The sequence below is a fragment of the Geotrypetes seraphini genome, chromosome 4, assembly GCF_902459505.1.
Source record: "Geotrypetes seraphini chromosome 4, aGeoSer1.1, whole genome shotgun sequence".
Taxonomy (NCBI): domain Eukaryota; kingdom Metazoa; phylum Chordata; class Amphibia; order Gymnophiona; family Dermophiidae; genus Geotrypetes; species Geotrypetes seraphini.
Window position 1 is genome coordinate 231,217,938 of NC_047087.1, and position 18,722 is coordinate 231,236,659.

Consider the following 18,722-nt stretch of genomic DNA (forward strand, 5'->3'; position numbering starts at 1 on the left):
CTCCCAGGAAAGAGACTTGGGAGTTCTGATTGACAAGTCAATGAAGGATGAACAGAATGCTAGGAATGATTAAGAAGGGGATCACTAACAGATCGGAGAAGGTTATCATGCCGCTGTACCGGGCCATGGTGCGCCGTCACCTGGAGTACTGCATCCAGCACTGGTCACCATACATGAAGAAGGGTCCAGAGAAGAGCGACTAAAATGGTTAAGGGGCTGGAGGAGTTGCCATACAGTGAGAGATTGTTGAAACTGGACCTCTTCTTCCTTGAAAAGAGGAGACTGAGAAGGGATATGATTGAAACATTCAAAATACTGACGGGAATATACTTAGTAGATAGATAGAGACAGGTTGTTCACCCTCTCTAAGGTAGGGAGAACAAGAGAGCACTCTCTAATGTTGAAAGGGGATAGATTCCATACAAACGTAAGGAAGTTCTTTACCCAGAGAGTGGTAGAAAACTGGAACGCTCTTCTGGAGTCTCTTATAGGGGAAAACACCCTCCAGGGATTCAAGACAAAGTTGGACAAGTTCCTGCTAAACTGGAATGTACGCAGGTGAGGCTGGACTCATTTAGAGCACTGGTCTTTTGAGCTGGGGGCCGCCGTGTGAGTGGACTGCTGGGCAAAATGGACCACTGGTCTGATCCAGCAGCGGCAATTCTTATGTTCTTATGTTATGTTGTTCCCCTGGACACCTTGATATAAAATTACCTTCCACTTATCTTTTCTTTTATATATTTTAATGTGTGTTATCGTTTATTGGGAAGGGTGTATTCTAGAAGAGAAATGTAATTAGATGAATGTATTAATTGATGGAAAGATAAATTATTTTCACCCATCTCCTCCACCCACCAAAGTTTTCATGAATGCTTATCTTTGGTAACTCATTCCCAGTTTATTGCTTTTAACCATTTTTCTTTGATAGTAAATACTGCTCTTCTCAAAATGTAATGTGCCTACTTATTATGACCTTTTACTACTTCACAAAATATCCTTTGTTTAAAATGTTTGCTTTGTTCTTTTTTTTAATTTTTTCCATTCCATAGGATGAGACCAATACAATCCTTTTTCATCCTTAATTTATACATAGAAACATAGAAGATGACGGCAGAAAAGGGCTACAGCCCATCAAGTCTGCCCACTCTGCTTACCCACCCCCTGTCTATGCCCTAATGACCCAATTTCCTTATCTTGACCCTCGTAGGGATCCCACATGGGTATCCCATTTATTCTTAAAGTCTGGCACGCTGTCTGCCTCAATCACCTGCACTGGAAGCTTGTTCCATTGATCAACCACTCTCTCTGTGAAGAAATACTTTCTGGTGTCGCCATGAAATTTTCCGCCCCTGAGTTTGAGCGGGTGCCCTCTTGTGGACGAGGGTCCCTTGAGAAAGAAAATATCATCTTCCACTTCGACACGTCCCGTGAGGTACTTAAATGTTTCGATCATGTCTCCCCTCTCCCTACGTTCCTCGAGAGTGTAGAGCTGCAATTTGTTCAGTCTCTCTTCGTACGAGAGACCCTTGAGCCCCGAGATCATCCTGGTGGCTGTCCGTTGAACCGATTCAATTCTGCGCACATCTTTACTGTAATGTGGCCTCCGGAATTGCACACAGTACTCCAGATGAGGTCTCACCATGGCCCTGTACAACGGCATTATGACTTCAGGCTTTTGGCTGACGAAACTTCTATTGATACAACCCAATATCTGCCTTGCCTTAGATGAAGCCTTCTCCACTTGATTGGCAGTTTTCATGTCTGCACTAATGATTACTCCTAAATCTCGTTCTGCTGAAGTCCTAGTTAAAGTTTCTCTGTTCAAGAAGTACGTCCTGCATGGATTTCCGCTTCCGAGGTGCATGACCTTACATTTCTTAGCATTGAAGCCTAGCTGCCAGGTTGAGGACCAACTTTCCAATGTAAGCAGGTCCTGCACCATATAATTCTGTAAACTGCATTCACTTCCTATATTACATAGTTTGGCGTCATCGGCGAATAGTGTTATTTTACCTTGAAGCCCTTGAGTCAGATCCCCTATGAATATGTTGAAAAGGAGTGGACCCAGGACCGAGCCCTGCGGCACTCCACTGGTCACCTCCGATGTTTTAGAGAGGGTACCATTAACCACCACCCTCTGAAGTCTGCCACTCAGCCAATCATTGACCCATGCAGTTAGTGTCTCTCCTAACCCCATCGATTCCATTTTGCTTAGCAGCCTGCGGTGTGGGACACTGTCAAAAGCTTTACTGAAGTCCAGTTACACGACGTCCAAAGACTCTCCCAAGTCCAACTTTCTTGTTACCCAGTCAAAGAAGCTGATGAGATTGGATTGGCAGGACCTACCCTTGGTGAATCCATGCTGACTGGGATCCCGAAGATTCCCTTCATTCAAGATCATGTCCAATTTGCTTTTAATTAGTGTTTCCATGAGTTTGCACACTATTGATGTGAGACTCACCGGTCTATAATTCGCAGCCTCTGCCCTGCAACCCTTTTTATGCAGAGGAACGACATTAGCTAATTTCCAGTCCAGGGGAACTTCCCCTTACTTAGAGAGAGATTGAATAGCTCAGCCAACGGTTTCGCCAGGACATCGCTCAATTCTCTGAGCACTCTTGGGTGCAAATTGTCTGGTCCCATGGCTTTGTACACCTTGAGTCTTGCCAGTTCACTGTAAACTTCACCTGGTGTGAACTCAAAATTCTGAAACGGGTCTTCTGTGCTTTGTGTTACCTTCAACTGCTGTGCTTATCATTTTTAATACTTGTGCTGTGTAGTCTCCATATTGATTTGCCTAAATTTTGAAGTTACTAAAAAGTTTGTTGGGAGGTTTTAAGTGCTCGACAGCTAGAATATGGGGTATGAAGTTGTGAGAGGAAGAGGGGGAAGCCTGACCTCTCAATTTGAAATGTTAGGAACAAAAATTTAAAAGTTAATTCTATGGGCAGTAAGTAACCAGAGAGCTGCTTTAAGTAAGGTTGTATGTGGTTGTATTTTTTGGCCATGTATATAAGCTTAATTTATGTATTTTGCAGAACTTGTAGTTTAAATCCTTGGCTCCGAGGCCCTTATAGAGTATATTACGATAATCTAGGTGGCTAAGGATAAACAAATGTGTCAAAATTATATAGCTAATCCCATAAGTAGATGCTGAATAGATCTGATCATCCTGATTTTATAAAACACTTTTGCATATTTGAGGAAATTTGTACCCTAAAATTGAAAGTGTTGTCTATTATAAAACAAAGGATTTGGGGCACAGGAACAAAAAGAGCAGATACCCCTGCATATTAGAATTGTATGTGAAATAACATTTTTTTCACTATCTGATATAAAAGGAGTGCTTTGGATTTTCAGGAGTAAGCTTAAAATTATTGCCTCTCAAGCAGCCGTCAATAGTAGAGAGCTTGTTATTAATATGTTGAATATTGGAGACTAGAATGATCTGGGGGCACAGTATTTGTATGTCATCTGCATTAATATATGCAGTTAATCGATTTTGATGTGAGTCAGGAAGAGAACTAAGAATATGTTGGAAGATTGGAGCTAGGACTGAGTCTGTAAGGTTTTGATACAGTATTATGCTACCTCACAATATAAATTCTATCAATAGGTAAGATGTGAACCAAGTCAAACAGTCTCAGATAACCCTATGTTGTATAGTCTCTGAAGTAGTAAAGAATGATCAAGATTGAATGTACTGATAGATTGAGGAACAGGATTAATCTGCCCTGGTCAAAATGGTAAAATGCAAATGTGGTAACACCATAAGTGTGGTTTCAATATTGTGATGTCGAAAACCTGTATGGTTCGGGTGAAGAAAGATTGTTTACCAACTCATTCTTCACTCTGAGGCATTCTATGAATCTTTAACATAGTAACATAGTTAATGACGGCAGATAAAGACCTGAACGGTCCATCCAGTCTGCCCATTAGTTATACCCATCAAAAATACATAATTAAATTAGCTCGTCTCTTCTTTGATATTTTTTGGCCATAGACTAAAGTCCACCTGGTATTGTCCTGGCTTCCAACTGCTGAAGTTGTCATCTAAGCTCACTCCAGCCTATCCAACCATCCCGTTGTTTGCAGGATATCTACCGTAAAATCTGGCCAGTAACGTTACGGTAGATATCCTGCAAACAACGGGATGATTGTATCTGCTAAGAGACTCACTATGCCACAAGACCTGTTCCCTCTATTCTCCTAAAACATATGATACCCATCTTAGATCCAGTCATTCAAATCAAGATAGTTTCCAGCTGAATTCAAAGGTCTTGTACCTCATACATGATAAAAGGCCTTTATATGCACCAGATAAGAGTCAAAGCAATCCAACTCCACTTGCTCTAATTATAGAATAGCAAACCTTTCCTTTATTTCTAGAACAGCCAAAACTGTGGCCTTTCATCAATAAATGACTTCATTAAGAAAACTCATGATCTGAGCAACTGATGTTGAATGTGTTTGTAATGGTCTGCAGGGAAGTAACTTAGTCTAGGAAATATGTAGCCAGATTTGGGGTTATGGGAAAGCAAATGTTAGGGTTGCAGAAAGTTTTTGGGGTTTAACTGTATAATATAGTTTTGCGGTATTAGAGGTCCTTGTAATTTGTGCAGTGAAATAGTCATATATTTAGCAGTTGTGACACAAATTTATAAGTTTAGGCATGATCTCGATGGGCCTTATTTTATGTGTGTCATCTAAAAATTGGATTTGACTAGAATGGTGCTTGGTTCGATTCTACAAGCTTTGTGTACCTTTTATAGAATCATTCTTAGTAACTATGCAATGCATAACTTTGGCACAGGCATTTAGGCCAGCTAAAACCAGGCCTAAATGCCTGCACCTCAATTTCTGTATGCTTTGGGTATATTATATAACAATGCGCCTAACTTTTAGCAGCGACCATGTTCTGCCCCTGGCCATGCCCCGTTTTCAAATTAACACACTTCAACTGACGCATACTTTTTATAGCATCACCCTTTCCAAGTTGTATGTGTAACTTTTAAATTAACCCCAGGTGTCAACTGACAATTATTGGCACCGATTAGAGGCCCATTAATCAAGTTGAGCATGTACATCACTACACGCACCGAGTCAGGGCTGGAAATGTTTGTGGCAGTGCAGCAGCAAAAACAGTTACAGAAGCACTAGAGAGGACCTATGATGTTACTTGTTTGTTTCCTTTGTGAGAAGGACACAAGGTGGACCTAAAAGCAGTCTCCTCGGTTGAGCTTTCTAACAAAGCTATTAGAGCAGAACTGGAAGATGATAGCCTGAGGTTTAGCTAGCTCATGAGTGGGCAACCTGCTGCCTCTCATCAAATTTTATGCAACCTGTGAGACCTTGGGAAGTATATACAGAAAACATTATTAACCGAGTTCTGGCAATTTTAAATACTGTATTTTGCTACTCTAGAAGTTTTCAAATTGTTTTTAATTAGACTTTTTGTGTTAAGTATAAACTTATGGAGCTCTGTGCGTTTCTTGTTCCGATGTGGCTGGCTAGGGGTATCGTAGAGCTAACAGATATGAATAAATTTCACCTTATTCATTCATCTTAGTGTTGAGATATTAGAAAAATCCTAAGACATAAAAATATGAGGTTTCTGGATTTTCCTAACACTCATTGGTTATCACTAGACACTCTGTTAAATGAAAACACTTCAAAGACATTTTGGGTTTCTCTCACAATGACAATGTAGTGATTTCTAATATTTTTTATATGCCTCAGAAAGCAAGTAGCAAAGGACCAGCTAGCTCAAGGGTGAATAATCTGTATATCCAAATTTACTTCCCAATAACTTTGTAACAAGCACAAAATGCTAATGCAACATGTTAGCTATTTCTATGCCGTGCCTCAGAGACCGAGTCATCAAGCAAGATCTTTTATGCTCTTCTTCAGTCGAGATCTCAATCACTGGCAACCGGCATGTGCTAACAGCACTGGATTATTTTTTATCATTTATATTTTTTTATCTCTTTTTCTTTTTATAAATCGTTTTTGTTTTGTTTCTAATGTATTATAATTAAAATCTTATATATATTCTGAAAAAATTGACCATTTAATATGATAGTGCATAAATTCAAAAAGCACTTATCTGAAGTTTCTGTCAGCACTGTTTAAAGCCCAACGGGGCCACCCGTTTCACCCTGTATGGCTTCTTCAGGGGAAAGTACTTGACAGTGCCTGGAACACAAAACGATTAGTTAGTTTCTACTGCATACTTTTTAAAGTGAAAATGCATTAAATATTCAAAGTTTAAGGCAGCAACTTACAGAACAGGAAAAACCTTATTTCCTCCGCAAAAATTTCTCTAAAGAAATGGCGACGCGTTTGTTCATCCATTAAAATTACGTCAGTTACGTAAACGACGTAAACACTAGCAGGCCCTTATCGGGTACTATAAATAGCTTGGCGTCTTTCAGCGCGTCGCCATTTCTTTAGAGAAATTTTTGCGGAGGAAATAAGGTTTTTCCTGTTCTGTAAGTTGCTGCCTTAAACTTTGAATATTTAATGCATTTTCACTTTAAAAAGTATGCAGTAGAAACTAACTAATCGTTTTGTGTTCCAGGCACTGTCAAGTACTTTCCCCTGAAGAAGCCATACAGGGTGAAACGGGTGGCCCCGTTGGGCTTTAAATAGTGCTGACAGAAACTTCAGATAAGTGCTTTTTGAATTTATGCACTATCATATTAAATGGTCAATTTTTTCAGAATATATATAAGATTTTAATTATAATACATTAGAAACAAAACAAAAACGATTTATAAAAAGAAAAAGAGATAAAAAAATATAAATGATAAAAAATAATCCAGTGCTGTTAGCACATGCCGGTTGCCAGTGATTGAGATCTCGACTGAAGAAGAGCATAAAAGATCTTGCTTGATGACTCGGTCTCTGAGGCACGGCATAGAAATAGCTAACATGTTGCATTAGCATTTTGTGCTTGTTACAAAGTTATTGGGAAGTAAATTTGGATGTACAACAATTTGTGAATACTTCCTTAGTAATTGTAATTTGAATAATCTGTATACAAAGAGAGCTTCCTTAATGTCTGTTCCCTTTTTTTGAGTTCTGCTAGACCATTCCAAACCAATGAGTTGTATGCCCATGCAGTTTTGCATATAATAGAGGTGATAGGCATGCAAATCTGCCTCCCAGAAGAGGTGGTGGAGACAAAGACTGTGTCTGAATTCAAGAAAACCTGGGATAGGCACGTGGGATCTCTTACAGCTTCTTTTACTAAGCTGTGATAGCGATTTTAGCATGCGCTTAGTGCGTGCTGAATTGCTATGCACGCTAAACCTTAACGCCAGCATTGAGCTGGCGTTAGTTCTAGCCACGTAGTGCGGGTTTAGCGCGCGCTTAAATCCTTCATGTGCTAAAAACACTATTGCAGTTTAGTAAAAGGAGCCCTTAGACCAGGGGTGCCCAACGCATCGATCACGATCGACCAGTAGCTCAGGAAGGCAATGTGAGTCGATCGCAGAGCCCATCCCGGGCTCTGTGATAGACTCGTGTTGCCGTCCCGATCTACCGGGCCTATCAGCCTTCCTCTCCCCGACGTCAAAGACGCCGACGCCGGGCATTAGGCTGTTTTTGTCATTTCGGGGGGGGGGGGGGGGCGTGGTGGCGTGGCGGCGGCAGCAACAGCAACAGCCTGAAAAAGAAATCATCCTGGCCCAGGTCGGTGTCATACTCCGGAACTTCTACCTCTTCCAGCAGCCCTCTCCCTTCTACCTGCATCCTGCCACACCCCCTGCTCCGCGGCTCTCTTCGGCAACTCAGCAGCAGCGATCGACACAAGCTTCTGACGTCGGGGCCTACCCTCTGCGAGTCCCGCTTGTTTCAACTTCCTTTTTCCACAAAGGTGGGACTCGTAGAGGGAAGGCCTCGATGTCGGCAGCTTGTCTTGATCACCGCTGCTGACGAGTTGCTTAAGAGAGCCGCGGAGCAGGGGGGTTTTGCCAGGTGCAGGTAGAAGGGAGAGGGCCAGATGCAGGACTCGTGGGTGAGGGAGCAGAAGAGAGAGAGAAAGAGAGAGGGGAGGGAAACAAAAGGAAATATTTCATACTGGGCTGGGCCGGAGTGGAGGGAGGGTGGAAAGATTCTGGCTACAGGGTGCATTAACAAAGGAAAAGGGGGGAAAGCTGAAAATGGAGATAGTGACACAAAGAAGAGAAAGAGTAAGCAGGACCTACTGAATAAGAATAGAGATAAAGAGGGGACATGAAGAGGAGGTGAAATAGAGACATAGAAGTAATGCTGAAAAAGTGTGGGGGGAGGGAGATAAAGACATTGAAAGGGCAAATGGTGAACATGTGGTAAAGACAAGGACAGAGACAAATGAAGATTCTGAAAAAGTGGTGAGATAGGGATATAGGTGAGATGGACACAAAGAAGGGTGATGCTGGAAAATAGGTGGAATGGTAATTCTGACAGACACAAAAGGGAAATGCTGGATCAAGGAGAGATGGGGCTCAGGCTGGATGGAATGAGGAGAAATGCCTTGTTGGCCCGGAACTTCCTCTCCTAGTCAGAATTGACGTCAGGGAGCGGAATGCTGGTCAGCGCAACGCTTATGCAGGGAAAGCTTGGGACGGCGGTGGCTTGGGGGCTGTTCCCCGATGGCGGTGGCAGCAAACTGAGTGGCTTGGGGGAGGGCATGGAGAAAGAAAGAAAGGGGGCAGACAGGGAGACAGAAAGAAGGGGGAACAGGGAGACAGAAAGAAAAAGTTGGGGGAGAGAATGAGGTCTGGAGGAGAGGAAACATACAGGAGGCTGAAAGAAAGGAAGAAAGATTGAATGCACAGTCAGAAGAAAGTGCAACCAGAGACTCATGAAATCACCAAACAGCAAAGGTAGGAAAAATGATTGTATTTTCAATTTTGTGATCAAAATGTGTCGGTTTTGAGAATTTATATTTGCTGTCTATATTTTGCACTATGGCTCCCTTTTACTAAACCGCAATAGCGTTTTTTAGCGCAGGGAGCCTATGAGCATTGAGAGCAGCACGAGGCATTCAGCGTAACTCCCTGTGCTAAAACCTACTATTGTGGTTTAGTAAAAAGGGAGGGGGTGTATTTGTCTATTTTTGTATTTTGTTACTGAGGTGACATTGCATAGAGTCATCTGCCGTGACCTCTTTGAAAAAACCCGGAATATGAATAATTAACATTTTCTCTGCCTTTCAGTGTGCTTTGTGTTTTTTTTAAATTTTATTGTTGGTAGATCATTTTGACTTAGTCATTATAAAAGTAGCTCGCAAGCCCATAAAGTGTGGGCACCCCTGCCTTAGACTCTAAGGCTTAGAGAGAGGAAGAGATAATGGTTATTGCGGATGGGCAGACTGGATGGGCTACTTGGCTTTTATCTATCATCATGTTTCTATTTAGCTTGGACAAAACACTTGCCATGTCAGTCCGTCTTGGATAAAAATTGATGATTTAAAATAAATAGATTTTTCCACAAAAAAGCATTTTATTAAAAAAATCCAATTGTTTTAAATTCAAATTTTAAGATAGATAGTGTTCTATTTAAGATACTGTACATTATAGTCCAAAAGTTATTCATCATGAAATAAGGATTAGTTTTTAATTATGTAACATGAGGTAGTAAATTCATGAGATGTTTACATTTTTTGGTAAATGAATTCCATTAATCAATTCATAATGTCATGGGCAATAGAAGATATTATCACAAATGCTCGGTGAAGCAATTTTTGGGTTACTGGAGTTGGAGTCAGTGAAAATGTGCTAACTCTGACTCCTAATACAGTTAAATTGTATATCATGCAAATGCTTATTTCTTATTTCATAGATAATTTGATTAACTCTTTTTTTCAGGATGTGTTTTAATTTTAGAATATATATTTTTATATCCAGTTCATTGATGAGTACAAAATATAATATATTTTATGATACTTATATTAGTGAAAGGGGCATCTAGAGAATGACAGAGACAAAGTTTGTCCCCATCCTTATTCCACAAACTCTGTCTGATTCCATCCGCACAAACCTAGAATAGTTACGAAATCTTTTTATTAAAGTATAAAAAGAAACAATATTTTATGCAACTGTCGTTTTATAAATCACAAATATAAAACAAGGTTCAACAAAATCTTGGTCTCCACTTCCATTTCCCTCACAAATATCCCTTCTGTTATTGACACAACATGGAGACAACTGAACAAGCCACATTACTACATAAAGCTCTATAGAAAAATCATGCTAACAGAATTCCTCCTCACAGACAAAACACAAATGCCAAATCCATAATAGCTGACCAAAAATAAGTTAAACCAAAATCCCAAGAAGCCACACCTTGCATGTAGTACATCACCTATATAGATAAAGGAGTCTAAGGTTTTATATATCAACTCCACAGCAGTGTTGCCCTATCCGGGGAAAATTTTTTGATTCAGCCTATTGAACCATTTTTTTTTTTTTAAATTCAATTCACTTTTCCCACCCAATCGGGTGTTTTTGGTTTGGGGTCTTTTTTTTCCAAACGTCCTGGCAGGTTTATTTTGTAGCCTCTTCACCCATTCTTCTCCTTTTCTCTTTCCTCTTCCTCTCTTTCTCTTTTTCTTCCCCCCCTTCCTCTCTCTCTCTTTTCTCCCCTTTTTCTCTCTCTCCTCTCTTCAAAATTTGCTAAACAAACCCTCCTTACAACTATGCGCAGTCAGCCGACGATTGTTTCACAGCCACACTGCCATTTTGTCACACTGTCTGAATAATGAGGACCAACAGTGTGGACTGGTTTGGCAAGGTCAAGGAGGAAAGCACAATTATGCCATCCATATCTGATATTTCTCCTTCCTTTTAGTCTTGCCCTTGCCAGGGTCCAGGGTTATGCCTTAGATCTTTCAAATGGAAAAATTTGGTCATTATTGCACATAAAGGTGAAAAGGATCAGAAAGTAATATAATGATAAGGCATACAGAAAAAGAAAATAAATGAATAAAATATCTTAACCTGAAGTATTTTTTTAGATCACAGATGAAAGAAAAATTTGCATATGTTTACTGAATAACTTCCCTGCTGCATCAGCATATATAGGAAAAGTGTGAAGGTTTGCTCTGTACCTTCCTGCAAGAAAGAGGGCATATCCCATTGCTCTGACAGGATTACAAACAAACTAAAAAAAAGTTCAAATCTAATATCAGTATTTGTAATTCACTTAGGGCTCCTTTTACAAAGCGTTTTTAGCGCATGCACCGGATTAGCGCGCGCTATAGTGTGCGCTAGCCAAAAAACTACCGCCTGCTCAAGAGGAGGCGGTAGCGGCAAGCACGCAGGGCATTTTAGCACGTGCTATTCTGCGCCTTTGTAAAAGGAGCCCTTAGTTGCACCAAAAGTCCAAAGCAGCTGACTTAATAAATCACTTGGGGGAAAATATTTATAAAAAACATGTTACAGGTAGTACAGCCTAAATAACTCATGGAAAAACAAAAATATACAGTATGTTGTATAGTTTTCAGATAAGGTATAATTATATTTTAACTACCACAAAAATGTGACTCTCTTTACGTAGGACACAAATGAAAAGATGGCTATTAAATATTGTCGACTGGAGCTGAGTGATAAAAATAAAGAAAGATGGCGCCATGAGATTCAGATCATGAAAAAGTAAGTATCACTTGTAAAAATTTCTTTATGGTTTATATTGGTGGTGAGAAAGTGTGCATACTGAATTGTGATTTTTTTGTCACACTTTATTCAATTTTTATAATCATTCAAGCTTATGCTTATTTAATGAAAATACTCTTTTAACCAATAAATTAAATACAAGAAAACTCCAAATTAGAATTGAAGTATAATAAACCCCATTTCAAGGAAATAATTATTTATTTGCTCGTTTATTTAGCCTTTCCTCCCAAAGGAGCCCAGAACAGGTTACAAGGTGCATTCACAATATGTTCGAGACATGACTGACAATATAGACTTGACAAAAAAACCCCCACATATTACACTATGCAGCATCTGGGTGAGAATAGGTAGCACAGTTACATTGAACTCTGAATGGCATTTGTGTGCAGCCTTGCTGAAGCTCCATACTCCATCTATTAGATGGGGGGGATAATGTGCCATAGCATGGGTATGAAATGCGAGTAGAAGCATTTGTGGGCTGTTTTGGTCTTGACAGAGTGACCAGGCAGCATGATCAGTCATTTCTCTCCTTAGGCTCTCAGTGGTCACTTCAGGAAGTAGATTTGAAGTTTAGTTATCATATAGCACAGCATTTTTGAATGGGCAGCCAGTGCATGGATGCTAGTGCAGGGATAATGTGGTCACAGGAGACGGATTGCAGCATTTTGCACACTTTGGAGGCTGGAGAGAGTTTTGACAGGCAGGCCCACTAGTAGTGTGTTGCAATAATCTAAGCGGGATAGTACAAAAGCGTACAGCAGTTGGGCAAATTCAGATTCTGTGAAGTATGCCCATATGCATTTGAGCTGGCGGAGGTAGTAAAAGGAGGATGACACTAATTTGGATATAGGATCCGACAGTGATAAGTTTGAATTGAGAGTTACTCCTAGGCTGCAGACATTATCTTTGTCCGTAAGGGTGTCTGTGCCCCAGGAAAAGGATGGACGGGGTATGCTCAGGGATCTTTGTGTGTATCCAGAGGAGTTCTGTCTTGGACTCATTTAACTGTAATTTGTTTCTGGTCATCCAGGGTTTTATTTCCGTTAAGCATGGCTGGAGATTCTTGATTTGTGTGTCCTGGTGTCGGCCTAAGGGGAGGTGTAGGTTGTCAGTGAATGAGTTGATTCTGATTTGGTATATTTCAGCTATTACTGGTCTGACGTAGAGGTTGAAGAAGAGTGGTGAGAGTAAGGCTCCCTGAGGCACTCAGTAGTGGAGTGGTTTAGGTTCGGATAAGGATTTTCCTAGCAGTACTCTCTGTGATCTATCATTAAGGAATGAAGAGAGCTATTCCAGTGCGGTATCACGGATTCCGATGGTCTTTATTCTGGACAGGAGGAGAAAGTGGTCAATGGTCGAAGGCGGCACCTAGGTCTAATAGTATCAGCAACGCATTGTTTCCCTGATCTAGGATTTTCCAGCAGTCATCTATGATATCCAGTAGCACTGTTTCAGTACTATGATGTTTCCTGAAGCCTGATTGGGACAGGGTGATGTTTGTCTCCATGAAGTCATGTAGTTGTGCGAATACTGTCTTTTCCAATATTTTTGAGATGAATGGGTCAAGCTGCTTGGGTTGTCTGCGTCCATAGTGGATTTTTCAGGAGCCGCCTACCACAGCAGATTTCCAGCTTTGCGGAACTGCTCCTATTGTTAAGGACTCGTTTATTAAGGATAGGATGGACTCTAGGAATACCTCGTTGGTTTCCAGGAGTGTAGTGGAGGGACATCGGTCAAGGACCAAGGTTGTGGGGCGTATGGAGTTATTATGGTTTTAAGTCATCGTGGGAGATTGGTTTGAAACTGTTCAAGGTTTCTGTTTTGAGTGGATTGTCGTCTTGAGTGATCTGAAAACTATACAACATACTGTATATTTTTGTTTTTATCGCCTAGAAGTCATTTTGACTATGACAGTATAGAAAAATAAAGTTATTATTATTATCTCTGGGATGTTTGGCAGTGCTTTGGCTTCTGAGTCCAGGTTTGCACGTATATGTGATATTTTATCATGGAAGAAGGTAAAGAGGGATTCGCTATCTAGGTTTGTTTGCTGGGAATGTATTGGCCCTTGGGATGAGGGGAATTGGCTTTTCATTTTTTATTTTTTTTTGATAGTGATCAAGAGGAAAAGACCTCAGAAGCCTGCACCATAAGGAATAATAAATTCCAGCTATGGTTTCTCAGCAGGACAGGTTCTCTATCATTGGTCTTAATAACCTCTCAAAACTGATTACTAAAGAAATTTGTTTTTTGTGTAACAGTGTATTCAACACCTGCACCTTTTAATCGGTATTAGTAATGTAATGCACTTATCTGTATTAATGATAAGAGCCCAACGGGACCCGTTTCGTCAAGTTATTGGCTTCGTCGGGGGACTTTTTGATAGCTGAAAAGCAACAGAAAAAGACAAGTGCTTAAATTTCATTCAAACAAAAAATACAATTGTCTCAAGTTTATACGAAGTAGTACTCACTGCATTCAGTCTGAATTACCACACATCAAAAAATGGCACCGGTGGCGCTAGAACGCCACGCATGCGTACTTAAAGGGACCCCACGATGACGTCACTGGATATTTTAGAAAAAAGAATGCCAGCCGATATTGCTGTTTAAACCCACAGGTTTCATGGAACTCAGCTGAAATGTCCATCTTGCTTCTCTTTGCAAGAGTCTCGTGTGCCTGTCACCTCCCCGATCATTCTTGATTTCTTTATCGATGCACATGCATCTTAACTGCTGAAATTCATGGGTGAAATCAAGGCAATGGTCTACTATGGGGGCACTGATTTTCTTAAGCTTCAGGTTGGATCTATGTTCACACATCCTGGTCCTAAACGGGCGTATTGTTTTCCCGATATACACTTTTGCACATGGACAGATGATGGCATAGATAACAAAGTCAGAGTTACATGTCATAAAATGCTGCAAATGATATATCCTATTATCGACAGGATTAGTAAATGTGGATCCTTGCACAGTAACAGCACAAATGCTGCACGAGCCACACTTGAAAAAACCCTGTTCCAACGGAGCATTTTCAACTGGGGCGGTGCGGAACATGGAAGTACTCAAGATGTCTTTTAAATTTTTGTCCCTAGTAAACGCAATTCTTAGAGGGACATCTTGGAAGGTGGATAAAGTTTGAACAATTTTCCAATTTTTCTTGAGAATGTTAGCAGGAATGCTTCCATGAGCTGTAAACCGCACCACACAGGTTTGGACGCTGTCAACGCTGTCACCGGATTTATTGCTTGCCAACAATAAATCCCGATTATAATACTTGGCTCGTTGCCGTGCACGTTTTAAAACTCGCTGTGGATATCCACGAGTACTTAGTTTTTCACCAAAGGATTTTGCTTGGGTCCTATATCTACCAGCTGTCGAGCAATTCCTCTTAATCCGAAGGAATTGTGAAAAAGGGAGATTATTCCTTAATGCAACAGGATGGCAACTTGTATATTCTAGAATCGTATTTCTGTCATTTGGTTTAATATGTAAATCGCTGTATAACAATCACATCCAAATAAACAACAGAAGACCGGGAAAAATTCATCGTGAATTTGATGCATTCATCGCAAGAATTCAACCAAGCGTGGAACTGATGTAGTTCTTGTTCCGTGACACTCCAAAGCATGAAGACATCATCTATGTACCGGAACCAATGAAAAATATTAACTTGAAAAGGGGAACAAAATCAATCCACATACATTCAAACGCTGCCATATATAAATTGGCCACTGAGGGGGCAAAAGTGGCACCCATTGCCACTCCGGTTTTCTGTTTGTAAAAGGTGCCATCAAAAATGAAAAAATTCTCTTTCATAGTGATTCTAGCCAAAGCCAACAAGAAATCAGTGGGTATCGAATGAGGTCTTGCTCTCCTGTCAAAAATGTCCTTTAACACTTGTAATGCGTCGTCTTGAGGAATGGAGGTATACAAAGAGACGACGTCCAAGGTGACTAACAAGAACGGAAAACTGCACGCATCCACTTGTGCTAATTTGTTAAGAAAATCTGCAGTGTCCTTAATGTATGAAGGTACTTTTGGAACTTCAAACTTCAAAAATTGATCTAAAAAAATTGACAATGGTTCCAACAGGGAGTCACGAGATGACATGATCGGTCTCCCAGGAGGTTGCTGGAGATTTTTGTGAATCTTTGGTAACGTGTAAAACACTGGGATCGTGGGCCATTGTTTGTTTAAAAACCGATGGTCTTTCTGTGTAATGAATCCAGCTACCAAACCCACATTCGTTAATTTCAGGATTTCTCTTTGTAACCTAGTGGTAGGATTACATTCTAATTTTTCATATACTTCATGATGACTCAATTGCTGACAGATATCATTGTAATAATACTTTTTGTCCAGGACTACAACTGCTCCTCCCTTGTCTGCTTTCTTGATAATAATGTTCTCATCTTTCTGAAGAGTAGATAAAGCTATTCTTTGCGCAGAACTTAAATTTCCTTTGACTTTATGACGAATTCTGTACCAATCATGAATATCTTTCAAAACACATTTTTTAAAAGTGCTGATGACCGGGTCTACTGGACCCGGAGGCACCCACTTCGAGTGGGGACTTACAATAGTACGGTCATAACTCTCCGTTTTGTCACTGAAAAATAAACGCAACTGAATGACCCTCAAAAATTTTTCAAAATCAACAGAAAATTTGAACAAATCAAAATTAGATGAGGGAACAAATGAGAGTCCTTTTGACAACAGATCAGTTTCATCAGCAGTGAGAAGTTTATTAGAAATGTTAACTACCACTGGTTTATTTTCGCTTGAGACCTCGTATTCGGTCGTGATCTTGGTGTGCCTCTTCTGCCTCTCGACCTTCCGCGTCTTTGAGGTTGGCCCGATCGTAAAAAAGCCTTCTTGGGACTTGGATAGTAAAGTGGTGAAATGTGCTTTTTTGCTTCGTGTGTAGCTGATATGTAGTTTTGTCAAAGGTTTTTCCAGGTGGATTTGTTCTCGGCACTGAGAGTTCTGTGCCAAGTTCCTTCCACTTTTCTGACTTTCCTTTTTTGTTCTCTCAGGTCTTCTGAAAACCAAGGTGATGAGAGAGGTTGTGAGTTAGGTTTGGTCACTTTGACTTGCACTAGGAGGTGGGGGCTCTGTAGACCAGGATGATTGTGATTTTTTTGTTGCCTATTAAGAAAACGAGGCATTCTAGGTCTTGTAGTATTATGGAGTTTATTTGGTGTGGGTTTAATGTGGACTTGGTGATTGCTACCACCCCTCCCCCTATTTTATTGGGGCAGGAGCGAGCCAGTGTTTGGTAGCCTTGAGGGCATAGTGTACCCAAGGTTGCCCCATCATTGTCTTTGAGCCATGTTTCCGTCACTAGTAGGAGATCCCATTTGTACTCTGTGATGGTGTCTGTAAGGATACAATCTTTGCCATTTACTGATCTGGAATTCACTAGGGCTGCTGTGACTTGCGCTTTGGGGGTGTATGTGTCTATCTTGATCCTTATGAGGTTATGGGTTCTGGTGGTTGTGGGCTTGGTGTGGTAGCAGTTTGTTAGATCTCTATATTGTAGTAAACTACTACTGTACAGCAGAAATGGATCAGAACCTCTTCAAAATAACAAATAAATCAAAAATGTACAGGTTCTACATGCAATTGAATTAAATTGATCAAGAGGAAAAGACCTCAGAAGCCTGCACCATAAGGAATAATAAATTCCAGCTATGGTTTCTCAGCAGGACAGGTTCTCTATCATTGGTCTTAAAAACCCCCATGTACCCCCCAGTACCTTAAGTCATCCTCCCACATCCCCCCAGTACCTTTTTTAATCATCCCCCCCACATATCTTTAATCATACCCCTGGTACCTTTTTAAATTCCTCCCTCCTTAGACGTCTGTCTCATCTATTTCCCAGCCAGCGGTGCACAGGCCAGAAGTGCAAAGATCAGGAAAAAACCCTCTGCGCTCCCACTTGGGCCTGCACCGATCTCCGAATGGCTGCAGTCAGTTCTTGCGAGAGTTCGGTGCGGGCCCAGGCGGGAGCATAGAGGGCTTGCTCCTGATTTCTGTGCTTCTGCCCTCTGTGCCACTGGCCGGGAAATACGCTGGATGCCCAGATACGACGGCAGCGGGCGGGTTTAAAAGATGTTGGGGGGGGAGGATTTTTTTTGTTTTTTTGTTTTAATTTAATATATGCGGTGGTGGTGGGGTTTAAAAGTCGTGGCGACAGCAGGCTTAACAAATTTGTATCTTCGCTTCATAAGACGCACTTACATTTAAAGTGTGTCTTATGGAGCGAAAAAATGCGGTATGTGCTGCAGCATGTTTCCTTTATTGAGCCTTGGTGTGTTTTCTAATCTCTAGACCAGGGGTGCCCACACTTTTTGGGCTTGCGAGCTACTTTTAAAATGACCAAGTCAAAATGATCTACCAACAATAAAATTTTTAAAAAAACACAACGTACACTGTACGCATAGAATTGTTAATTATTATTCCTATTCCGGGGTTTTTTCAAAGAGGTCAAAGCAGATGACTCTATGCACTGTCACCTCAGTAACAATCATACAAAAATAGACAAATACCCACCCCCTCCCTTTTTACTAAACCACGATAGCAGTTTTTAGTGCAGGGAGCTGCGCTGAATGTCCAGCGCTGCTTTCAACGCTCATAGGCTCCCTGTGCTAAAAACCGCCATTGCGGTTTAGTAAAAGGGGACCATATTGTAAAATATAGACAGCAGATATAAATTCAGACACATTTTGATCACTAAATTTAAAATAAAATAATTTTTCTTACCTTGTCTGGTGATTTCATGAGTCTCTGGTTGCACTTTCTTCTTCTGACTGTGCATCCAATCTTTCTTCCCTTCTTTTAGCCTGTATGCTTCCTCTCCTCCTGACCTCATCCCCCCCCCAACGTTTTCTTCTTCTCTCCCTGCCCTCTCTTTCTTTCTCTCTTCATGCCCCCTTTCTTTTTTTCTGTTTCTCTTCTTTTCTTCTGTCTCCCTGCCTGCCCTCTTTCTCCCTCCCTGCCCTTCCCCAAGCCACTGCCACTGCCATCGGATAACAGGCCCCCAAAGCCGCCCGCC

The 18,722-nt window shown here is 40.9% G+C and overlaps 1 protein-coding gene across 3 annotated transcripts in view; it reads left to right on the top strand.

Annotated features, from left to right (window-relative positions):
• CHUK (component of inhibitor of nuclear factor kappa B kinase complex) overlaps positions 1-18,722 on the top strand; it is a 197,292-nt gene that overhangs the window by 22,165 nt on the left and 156,405 nt on the right. For 2 of the 3 annotated variants that reach the window (XM_033940253.1, XM_033940254.1), the window contains one exon: positions 11,545-11,639. The exons of the other annotated variant lie outside the window; for it this stretch is intronic. In XM_033940253.1, coding sequence (XP_033796144.1) covers positions 11,545-11,639 — 95 coding nt within the window. The remainder of the gene's footprint in view (positions 1-11,544; positions 11,640-18,722) is intronic. 3 annotated transcript variants of the gene reach the window in all.